Below are 12,042 nucleotides of genomic sequence, written 5' to 3'. Positions count from 1 at the left end.
GTGCCTGCATCCCGTATGGGTGCTGGTTCGTGTCCCGGCTGCTCCTCTTCCGATCCCGCTCTCTGCTATGGCCTGGGGAAGCAGTAGAAGATGGCCTAACTGCTCAGGCTCCTGCACCCACATGGGAGACACAGACGATCAGCCTGGCTCTGGCTGTTGCGGCTATTTGGGGAGTGAACTAGCAGATGAAAAACCCTTCTGTCTTTCTCTCTCTCTCTGACTATAACTCTACCTCTAAAATAAATAAATAAAATCTTAAAGGAAACATCAGAAAAGGGGAAAAGCCAACCAGAACCAAGTGACAGCTGTGAGTTTCAGCCAGATCTCAAGCATCTGGAAGGCAATCACGCAGGTATTTTATCAGATACACCTCACGCTCACCCTCCGATGTTCTCATGTACACGGGGTTCTCTTAGTCTGCAGCTCTACATCTTCTCCAGCCATTAACACTTCATCTACAAGAACTGAATGTCTGAAACTGAAACCTCTGAGTAAGTTTGTGCAGTATCTTGCAGCTGGAACAGAGTGGATGTTCTCTTTTTCTTTCAGAAACAGGGAAGATTGACCAAGAGATCCACAAATACAACACGCCAGGATTCACCGGTTGCCTCTCCAGAGTCCAGTTCAACCAGATCGCCCCTCTCAAGGCCGCCTTGAGGCAGACGAACGCCTCGGCCCACGTGCACATCCAGGGCGAGCTGGTGGAATCCAACTGCGGTGCCTCCCCGCTGACGCTGTCCCCCATGTCGTCTGCTACAGACCCCTGGCACTTGGATCACTTGGATTCAGGTACAGTCCAGAGCAGCCTTGCACAGACTGCTTTATTTCTTTGAACCTCAGTTTCCCCAGCTGTAAAGTGGGTTAATACCAAACCTCACTGGCAGTGTCTTTGGAGGATTAAGGAAGAGAGCAAAGGAAGGAGTGAGCATGGAGTCCGTAGCACACACGTGAAAGAACCCAAAACTTACACGTGACCTGGTTGTGCAGTGCCTGGGTAAGACAAAGGTGAAGAGTGTAGGAGTGAATGACTTCATCTAAGATGATAGATGCCTACACTGGTGACTGGTGTGGCTGGGATGATTTGATCAAATCGCCTTCTCACTGTTGCCTCTTGGGACTCTGTGACTTGCTGCCACATGGTTCAAGTTCTGATATCAGAAAAGACGTTTTCCTAAAGTAGTAGAGATTTGTCTCTCAACCCTGCATTTATACAAATAGTATTGTAGCCTTCCAAATCTTTAAGAGCTGCATTTAGGCTTATAAAGTCTAGTGTATTTGGTCCCACTAAGATGATAAGATGATAAGATGTGTCATTTGAATGTACAGGACCCAAATGAAAAGATGTGGCTATTGGCTGCAAAACTAACTGGAGGAAAAGCCAATGTCTGCGTAACCCTGAGGGAGGGAGGGTCCAGTAAGCTGCATTTCAGGAGACTCAGCTCCTACTCCTTGCTCTGCCCAACTCAAGTATTCTTTTTTTACAAAGATTTATTTGAAAGGCAGATTAGAGGGAGGGATGGAGGAAGGAACAAAGCGATGCTCCATTCTCTGGTTCACTCGCCAATTGGCCTCAAGGGCTACTAGCACTGAACCAGGAGGCTGAAACTCCATCCAGGTCTCCATGTGGATGCAGGGACCCACGCACTTGGACCATCTTCTGCTGCTTTCCCAGTGCACTAGCAGAGAGCCGGATCCAAAGTGAAACAGCCAGAACTCAGAACCCACACTCACACGGGATACCAAGGGCACTTATAAAGAATGAAGCAGCTTAATCCACAGCGTCATGATGCCAGCCTCTCAAGCATACTTTCTTCAAAAGAAAAAAGGGAGGAGGGGCTGGCACTGTGGCACAGCGGGTTAAAGCCCTGGCCTGCAGCACCAGCATCCCATATGGGCACAGGTTCAAGTTCCTGCTGCCCCACTTCTGATACAGCTCCCTGTCTAATGTGCCTGGGAAAGCAGCAGGGGATGGCCCAAGTTGTTGGGCCCCTATACCCTTGTGGGAGACCAGGAAAAATCTCCTGGCTTCAGCTGTTGCAGCCATCTGGGGAGTGAACCAGCAGATGGAAGATTCTCTCTCTCTCTAACTCTTTCAAATAAATAAAAAATAATTTATGTACTTGAAAGGCAGTGTTAAAGCAAGCTCTTCCATCTGCTGCTTTACTCCCCAAATGGCCCCAATAGCCAGGGCTGGGCCAGACAGAGCCCAGGAGCTTCTTCTGAGTCTCCCATTTGGGTTCAGGGGCCCAAGCACTTGGGCTATCCCCTGCTGCTTTCCCAGGCACATTAGCAGAGAGCTGGATGAGCAGTGGAGCAACCAGGACTCGAACCTGTGTCCCTGTGGGATGCTGGCATTGGAGGCAGCAGGTTTACCCACAATGCCAGCCCCCTCAAGTATACTTTCTAAGCCTCCGCCTTTTCACCTACATGGTGAAGTGGGTACAATCTCTAAGTGACCCCCAAATGTGACATTCAGTAGGTCTTCCAGCAACGTGAGATGTTGCTGACGTGAAAGACAGGAAGGGGTGGGGCCGGCATCACTGCCCCTCAGCAGATTTCAGAATCCCAGGCCTCAGTTTTTCTATTTCCAAAGTGGAGATAATTCATAGAATTCTGTGTGAGCCACATTCAGCACAACCCTCTACATGGAGCAGGCTTTATTCCAAGCTGAGCTGCAATAACTAGGGGATTGTATTAGACACTATTTGCTAGAATGGCCACCAACTCCTCCCCCCACTCCGTCTTCAGTTTGTTCACATACACAGTGTGCATTTGATTGCTTGAATCATATTCCAGCCCTGCACACTGCATTTATCAGCTCCAGTGCAGCTCTCGCCATCCTAATTCCTTGCCAGGGTTGTTCGGTGAAGCAGCCAAAACTGCCCCATTGTCAGAGTAGCCACTTTACAGATGAAACAGTGCTCTAGGTTCCTGTAACATGCGGAGGGGCACCGTGTGCCAAGGGCACTGATAAAGAATTCCCTTTTATGAATGCTGTTAGGATTACACAGCAGGCTAGCTTTTCCTCCTGGGCTGGCTTGAACAAAGGAACACACATTCCTAATGCTGAAAGGAGAAAAGACACATGTCAGGGCCACGGAGGAAGAGAGATCTCTCAGATAAATTCCTCCAAGTGCCAGAGTGGACACACACAAGTTATCTGGTGCAAGAACTCAATGCATGCAGCTGTGAGCATGTGTGGTCTAAGCCAGCTGCCCAGGAACCAGTTTTAGTTCATTTTTTTTAATCATGCTTCATGCAAGACACCTTCATTCTTTTGATTGACTCATGAGAATGTACACGGGAACCGTTTCTGTGAGTAGTCCCTATTCAACTCAAAAGGCTGCAGCCCGGATAGTACAGAGGGCTTTTTGCAGAAAATTTTCTACTCGCATTCGGACAACAAGTTCATACCTGGTGTCAGCCAGATGCCAGTCATGTCAAAATTTGGGAAGTGCTTATGTCAAGCATGAATCTGGCCATGAACTCCATTAAAAGGACCGCACACAGCGTACCAACTACGAAGCAGAAGCTCTTTCAAATGACATGATCTGAGTTTCCTCTTAGGTGAAGGGGCGCAGAGAGCAGATGTGGACCGGAGGGAAGGTCACCTCCCAGCAGCCTCCAGCCTCCTGTGGCTCTGGTCAAGGAGGAAAACAGGTTCCTCTACCCTCTTTTGTTCTGTGCCTGGAGGCCTGCGAATTAAGCTGATAAAAGTCAGGTTAACAGGAGGGAAAAAACTCTATACATATGCATTTAGGAGCTGAGAAAAGGAGTTCAGCACATAGTTCAAGGCAGAAGCTTAGAACCTAATTAGTAGGAGAAGAGGCCTCTGTGGGGAGGACACAGGGTTGAGAGGTCAGACAGTGATGCATGCACCTGGGGGTGGTCTGGTCCTCTCCTTCAAAGCCAGTAAACCACCAGAGAGGGTTTAGGGAAGGTGTAAAAGCCACACCAGCGAGGGACGCTTGGCAGCCTCATTTCACAGAGGTTTCTGCTTTTTGATAAGGGACTAACAGGGAAGGTCAAAGCAGGTCTGGGGTCCTCACATCAGCAACTGCGCTCTGGTGTTGGAGGACCTACTTTTCTCATTTGAATTCTGACTTGCAAGCTTTGCCTGTTTCAGATAATCTTTTGTGTTTGAATAGAACAAGAATCTTTACTGTAAGACATTCACAAGCCCAACAACAGTGTACCCACAGAAATGCCATTTCTCACATGCACACTGAAGGGCCCCTGAGTCTGCGCATAGTTAGGACAGGAGAGGATGAGAATGAGTGGGTGCTGGCTGCAAAGGTCGGAAGTGGATTATTTCATCAAGTGCCTTGGATACCTGCAGCTTCGGCCCACCTGGAGTTTTCTCAGCAATGCAGAATGCCAGGCCCACCCAGTGCGCTTGTCAGGTGTAGGGCTTCTCATTCTCAGAGACACCTTAGAATTACCCCAGGAGCTTCTAAAAATCCCACTGCCCGCCCTGCACCTCTGACCAGTTAAATCAGACCCTGTGTGGCGGGTCCCTGGGTATCCTTAGGTGTGGCATCTCCCCAGTGTGTAGCCAAGGTGGAGATACACTCAGCCAATGAAAGTGGGAGAAGATGTCAGCGCGCCTGGGTTCCGCCCTTGCTCCACTTCCCACCCTGGGAGGCAGTAGTGATGGTTCAGTACTTGGGTGGATGCCTGCCAGGTGTGTAGGAGAACTGGATTGAGTTTCCAGCTCCTGGCTTTGGCCTGGCTCAGCCCCAAGTGTTGTGGAAGCTGGGGAAGGGACCCGCATAGAGAAGACCTCACTGTCTCTGCATTAAATTTTTAAACATTTTAAAAACTTATTTAAGCTCTTTGAAAAGGATTCATTTAGTTATTCGAAAGTCAGAGTTACACAGAGGAGAGGTTCAGAGAGAGACAGAGGTCTTCCATCCGATGGTTCACTCCCCAATGGGCCACAACAGCTGCAGCTGCGCCTATCAGGAGCCAGGGGCCCAAGGACTTGGGCCTCTTCCACTGCTTTCCCAGGCCATAGCAGGGAGCTGGATGGGAAGTAGAGCAGCCAGGACTCAAACCAGCACCCATAGGGGATGCTGGTGCTTCAGCGCCAGCCCCTGGTCAATCTCTTAAAGTTAAGCTAGAAAAAAAAAGACCCAAATAATGCAAAACAAAATTAAAAATCCATTTTAGGCAAAAAAAGTGAAGGTTGAGGCGGTGGAATCAAACAGGCTGTAGTGGGGCTGAGATTTTTGTACCCCAGTTACAACACCACATGAGATGCCTGCATCCCGTATCGGAGGGCCTGCGTGGAGGCCCGGCTCAGTTCCCAGTGCCAGCTTCCTGCTAATGCTCACCCTGGGAGGCAGCAGCTGATGGCTCAAGTAGCTGGGCCCCTGTCTGCCATGTGGGAGACCTGGACAGAGTTCTCTACGCCTGGTTCCCAACCCCAGCTGTTGTGGGCACTGGGGGTGGGAGCCAGCAGATATAACACCTGTGACTCTGCTTTTCAAATCAAACCAGATAAAAATATGTTTAGAAAGGAATGGGAGTGCTCGGTCTGCAGCATGGCCTCCAGTGAAGATACACCCATACCAGGAACAGCCGCAGTTCAAGGAAACTGTCAGATGGTTCTCCAGTTTTCTGAACAGGGTTCAAACCTCAGACTTCATCTGAAGGTTACCTGAAGATGATGCTGGGTGTGTGCATTTATGAAAATAAAGCAGGTACATTGTGGTGTCCAAAAGACCTCAGCAATCAACCAGGATGACCTACTTGCAGCAGGATAGCTTTTGCAGACACCTGGCATTAGGATGGAAATGACAACATAAGACGTCTCCCAACAGGTCTGTGATCTTTCTGCTCCCTTGAATGATATCAAATATGAATATAGGAAACATCTCCTAAGGGATGCTGGCTTCATGGGATGAGATACTTTTTCTCCTCTGTAGCACTACGAACTGAGCACCTCCCTACCTCGGCAGTGCCCTTGGGCTGTCGGGAGCGACGCTTATGGTTGGCTAGGCTGTGTACTGCACAGGTCCAGGCTATGCCATTTGCAACGCACTCTGTTCCCTCTGGAGCAGGGGTCACCAGACCACTAGGAGCAGGAAGTAGACATGGTATCATCTAACATGGCAAGAAAGGTATTTCCTGTTCATTTCTTTTTTCAAAGAGAAAGCTTGCATGCCATTACCACTTCCCACACCTGATATTCACCCTGTAATAGACAACAGGCCTCTGGCTAGAGCCTTCACAGGCAATAAAATAACTGAGTAGAGATACAAAGTTTTACCAGTGCAGAGACTTAAATAAGAAATTGAGTCGATTTAGTGAAAATAATTTGATAATTTTTCAGAGCTATAACAGAGCCTAGCATGGAGCTGTAATAACACATTTTTCGTAGGGGGAAATGATAGATGAAATCCTTCCTAATCATAATTTGGTCTGATTTGAACCAATTTACCTCTGTTAATCCTTGTTTTCCTCCTCTGAGAATAGGTACAGCCTGTTTCTAAAACATCATTGTATGGTCCTTAGAACTATTTTTAGAGCACTGGTTACCAGGCAGAGTTCAGGTTTATTTTGAGGTCACAGAACTGTCACAAAGTGCTACGGTTCACCTTTAGAATTTTCGGCCCTGGTCTTATTCTCTTTATCAAAATTCAAGCAGTCCTGTTTCCGTGGATTGGAATGGACTTGCCAGCAGGAAGACAACCACAGATGGTCACGCACATTCTGTGAAGCATAAAAACAAAACAAACATCAGAAAAAATAAATCCAAGAGTCTGGTGCCATCAGCTCGGCACTGCAGAATAACCCAAGCTGCTTTAGAAGGCGTTGAGCTGCAGGGTGTTTATCACATCATGACATTTGATACAATATACACAGACCAAATGCTGTTAAAATAGATAAGGCCAAGAAATGGAAATAAGCTAAGTGTCCATCAACTGTTGAATAAAGAAAATGTGGTATATGGGCACAGTGGAATACTATTCCACAATTTAAAAAGATGAAAATCTTGTCATCTGTGACAACATGGATGGAACTGGAGGTCATTATTTTAATGAAATGAGCCCGGTGAGAAAGTCAAATACCATATTATCTCATTCATGGGGGTCTAAAAAGAGTTGATCTCTTAGAGGCTGACCACAGGCTGCCCTGGGCAGGTAGGCAGGAGGAGGGATGGGAAAAGGCTGATTAACAGGCTCTCAGTAACCATTAAAGCAGACATAAACTATGGTGTCCTGCACAGGAGGGTGACTACAGACAACAGCAGTGGACAGTACATTAAAAACACAGAAGGGAGGATTTTTAAATGTTTTCATCTTACAACAATGTTGCAGGAGATGGACACATGAACATGACACAGAGTATCCTATAAACATAATTTTTACGTATCATTAAGGAAAGGAAAGTAAGCAAAGCACTTTGAAACACAAGGAAATCTAAAGATTGTGACCAGTTACTGCTTTACAGAGCTCTAGAACCTCCACACACGTTGAGTAGGAGGAGGTGGTACATCTCACCCCAGAGGGACCGTGGAAGTTGCCAGCAGTGGATTCAGAGTACCCACTGTAGCTTTGAGTTATCTGGTGCCCTGCCCTAAAGCTAAGCTGCATCTGATACTCAGAGGTCCTTGAACAGAAACTCGCAAAGCCCACTCCCACCCCAAGGGAAGTGGCAGGGACACGAGCATATAGAAGATACTTCTTGTCACTGGCTCTGTCTCCCAGATCCAGGGTGAGGATCCAAAGCCAGACTTGTCCAGTGGGTTTCCACAGATGTGTGTCCGTTGAGAAGTCAGCCCTCCCAGGGATGGGAATCTTCTCCCAGACAAATGGGAACTACTTGGTGTTGCTCGCGCTGCACTGGGTCCCAGAATATCTGGTCTGCTCAGACACTGAATTGAAATCTCAGACTTGCACTCACCACTTGTGAACAGTGAGTCTGATGTCTGAAGGCATAGACCCTCATTGCTAGGATTTTAAATGAGCTGATTTCTTGTTTATATTCCAAATTTCCTTTCTACTGTATGATAAATTTTTATATCTTCATGTGCAAAAGAGTTTTAAAACTGTATACATCTATTCAGTTTCCTTCATAAATACAAGCTGCCAGGTTTTTTACCACCTGCAAGCACTCTCAAGTAATCGTTCCAGCTCTTATAATTACACATTTCTAGCAAATCCCTTTTCTCATTCTTACACTCAGATTGCCTGATTAGTGCATTTGATCTGTTCTACTTAATCTTTTATCACCTTCAGTCACCAGCACAGTACACATTTATTCAAGTGTAAAGGAAAGTTATCCCCATTTGCCAATGTATGCTTTCCTGCAACAGCACCAAACACGTTTATATACATAGCAATTAAAATATGCTAGAGTTAGATTTTTTATCTGTTGGGCATTCTAGTTGCATCCCATCTTTTGTTCCTACAGTGCCTCCATAATAAGTAGCCTTGTACACATGATTTTTTTGGTTCAAAGGAGACTGCATTTCTGTCACTCTCATGAGATGTTCCATTTGATAGTATTTCTTGGCCTTTCTCCCCCACACCCTCACAATGCATTTTTCTAAATTTTACAGTTTCATTTGTATTTAATTGTGAGATTAAATATCTTTGTATGTGCTCTTATCATTTGTATTCACTTCCCCATGTACTGCCTGTTTATATATACCATTTATGTTCTTTTCTGTTGGTTTGTGGGCCATTTACTAACTGATTTATAACCATTCCTTAGATATTAAGTAAATTCATATTTTAATACATTGTTCAATGTTTGCCCAGTTAAACTTTTTTTTTATTTATGGGCATGTTCTCCACCTACGTGTAAAAGTTTCTGAATTTTACATGGTGAAATGAAGTACTTGGTGGCTTTGGGGTTTTGCACAGTACCTTCTCAAATTATTCCACATTTTTTCTAAAGATTATGTGTTTTATTTGGAAGATGTACGTATTTACTCCACTGGAAACTTATTTTGGTGGCAGGAGTAAGAATCCAACTTTTCTAAATGGTTGAATGGTCCAGTACTGATGCCTGAGCCTTCGCCTGCCCCACCTTTGACATTGTCTAAATGGCCTGTGTGCTGGCATCTACTTCTGGACTCCCTGGTCTGTCACACCGCTGGGACCCTTCAGGACACAGGAGCAAGCAGTCACAATGACGGAGCTTCTGTAAGGACACTATGGACCTCACAGAGCTGATTTCCCTTCTATTGAGTTGCTTTGTTTTTCAGAATTTTCCTAACCTTCCACATTGACTTTTCCCATGTGAATTCGAGAATTCCAAGGAGGTTACTGGGATTGTCTACAATTTCTGTATAATTGCCACCGGCTACCCAGTCATACCACAATGGACTTCTCCATCTCTTTCTCAAGTTGCGAGATGATTTGAATATGCTCCAAACATGTATGTCCTTAGAACTACCTAGGGAAATTAGAGACTGCAGATTAACAGATATTAGAAATGGGATTTTGTATTTCTAGCCAGCTCCCAGGCGATACTTACAGCCCTTGGATCACTCTGAGTGACAAGGATATAAACCTGGAAGCATTACCCTGAATGCTGAGTAAGTTTCACCTCTAAAGCCACTTGCTCCTACTGCTTTTTGTGCGTGTAGCTCTTTATCAACTTTCTCATTTTATGGTACTTGACCTAATTAAATTTTTCTTTCTAATCCAGGATCGTTTGCTATTTTATCTAAAAATTCATGCATTTAATCTAGGTTTCCAAATTCATTTCAATAGAGTTGAACAAAATAAGTTTTTCTTATAATTTCAAGAAATTTTCTTATCCATAATTTTTATATTATGTTCCCATTTCTTAATTAGATTATCTAACAATTTTTTTTTTTTTTTTTTTGCTTGCTTGCTTTCAAAGACCCAGCTCTTACATTGTTCTTACATTGTTGGTTTATCCTAACATTTTCGGTTTTCTTTTATCTTGAATTTCTTAAGTTCATAGTTGCTGTCCTTTTTAATTTGAATATTTAATTCTCTTATTTCCTCTACTGATGTGTGTGTGCCCATGGGTGTGCCATCCACTTAAACAGGAATGTGGGCCAAAGTCAACACATCTGAGCTCTTAGCCAAGGCCCTCTCTTCTGACTGCACTTCTGCTGCCCCAGCCCCACCTCCAGGACTGCACCCTGCAGGTGCAGTGTCTGCGCCTGGATGTTTTAACTACTTTTATCTAAGAGACCCAAAAAGAACTCAGAGACGGGCTGAAGTTGCCGCAGACTTGTGTCCAGCAAAGCTGGGAGGCCATGTGCTCTTCCAGGGCTGAGCCATGAGGCAGAAATGATCCAGAAGCAAAGCAGCACGGATGTGGCTGCCCCTGCAGCACTGCACACCTCACTGGCTGCCCCCTTTCCATGAGCTGCGTTCCAGGGGCTCCACATGCCTGCACGGGCGGGGGCTGTCTTCCTCCAAGGGACGAAACACTCAAACTGTTCTGCTATAAAAGGCAGAAGGGGTACGGACATCCAGCCTGGGACGGTTCCTCAGGTCATGGCCTCCTCCCTTCTGTGGATGTCACTTCCTTCCCAGTTCTCCTCCTCCTCTCTCGCCTGACCCCTTACGACAGAATCTGAACTGCATCCAGGTTGGGACCCTGCCCCTCCCACCCCACAGTGCCTGGCACTACACTCAGCGGTGCTTTTTCCCCAGGTCTGTGCCTGGCAATCATTTCGGCATTAGCCTCTGCAGGGTGATACAGCTGTATGTGTTGCCATGGCGACTTCTCTGTGGATGGCAGAAGCACGGACACCCGCAAGCCACAGTATTCATTTCTGTCTGTTTCCTGTGCCACATGGATGCTGTGAGAAGCCCAGGTCACACATGGATGCTGTGAGAAGCCCAGGTCACTGAAGGAAATGTGAGCTCAGTGTTGTCCGAGGACATCTCGCTGCTTGCCTCGATCAGTCCCCTCTCTACTTTTGCCCGCTGCGCCATGTCTTTGGGTATCCTTGTGTGTCACTCAGGCATCTCACAATACCATGTCACAGAGCTGTGGGGCCCCTCGAGGGAGCACCACACCTTCCAAATTACCCAGCATCATTTCTTTCACTGACTCATCATTTCAAAACTATTATCGACATCCAGGGTACAAATTCTTCCCAAAGGAATCCCTGCTGATCAGCACCTGGAAATGCTGGTTCCACCTTAGCTGGCAACCTGGGACCTGTGTCCCTGCCTGAGGCCTCCAAGGCTACAGAAACATCACCCAGATGAAGCTCATGACCCACCAGCACATGCTCTCTAGATGAAAGTCCACACGTAAACACTGCCAACAAATAAACGGTAGATTGCTTCACTCACTCACACATCACCTTGGGTTGGCGGGGCATGCCGCACCTGGACCACTCAGCAAACGTTCCTGATTTGGCTCTGGAGTTTTTCCTGGGAAAAATGGAAAATGCTCTGTAAAAACTTTATTTCCATTTAAACATAAAATTGATTTTAACAAAAATTCATATAATATGGAGTAAAGTTATTTTAAACATAATGAGTTGAATTGCTTTGAAAATTCTTCCTTTTAAAAAGGTTTAAAACGAGTTTTGGTCATTTACTGGGAATTCTTTCAGAGAACTGAAAAAGGATACAGATGAAAATTATCAATTTATAAAATATTTGAATTGCTGAAATGCTTCCAATGCCTGTGTTTTATCCTGACCATAGCTGCGCATGGACATCAGTAGCCATCTTTTAAAGAGAAGAAAACGTTGATCTCAGACAATAAATGCATTCATCCCCTCTGCTGTCTCTGAGTGAGCGCCGCACGCTCACCTGGCTGCACGCCTGGTCCCCAGCCCAAGAGTACCTTTCAGCAGGGTCGGAGCTGTGAAACTATGAGCTACTGTGCCTATAGCACTTTGCTCAGACCTCCACAGACAGCAGCACCATCTAAACACGGGCACAGACACTTCAGACTAGATGATTCTTCCAACAGTTTGAATTTAAACAAAGAATTCCAGTGCTGAAATGTTTTACTGTTTTCCATCACCTTCTAAATAGAAAGCAAACATCTGAAATGTGATCTGCATACCTATAGGTGAAG

General features: G+C 45.9%; 1 protein-coding gene across 4 annotated transcripts in view; it reads left to right on the top strand.

Moving 5' to 3' along the window:
• Nucleotides 1-12,042, top strand: part of LOC149127615 (contactin-associated protein-like 2) — a 171,892-nt gene that overhangs the window by 139,581 nt on the left and 20,269 nt on the right. For all 4 annotated transcript variants that reach the window (XM_089329591.1, XM_089329592.1, XM_089329593.1 and 1 more), the window contains one exon: nucleotides 550-789. In XM_089329591.1, the coding sequence (XP_089185717.1) occupies nucleotides 744-789 (46 nt within the window). In that variant the 5' untranslated portion in view covers nucleotides 550-743. The remainder of the gene's footprint in view (nucleotides 1-549; nucleotides 790-12,042) is intronic.

The sequence above is a fragment of the Oryctolagus cuniculus genome, chromosome 3 (assembly GCF_051225735.1).
Source record: "Oryctolagus cuniculus isolate XC-2025 breed Fujian yellow rabbit chromosome 3, ASM5122573v1, whole genome shotgun sequence".
In the NCBI taxonomy this organism is placed as follows: Eukaryota; Metazoa; Chordata; class Mammalia; order Lagomorpha; family Leporidae; genus Oryctolagus; species Oryctolagus cuniculus.
This window is presented reverse-complemented; position numbering and strand designations above follow the sequence as displayed.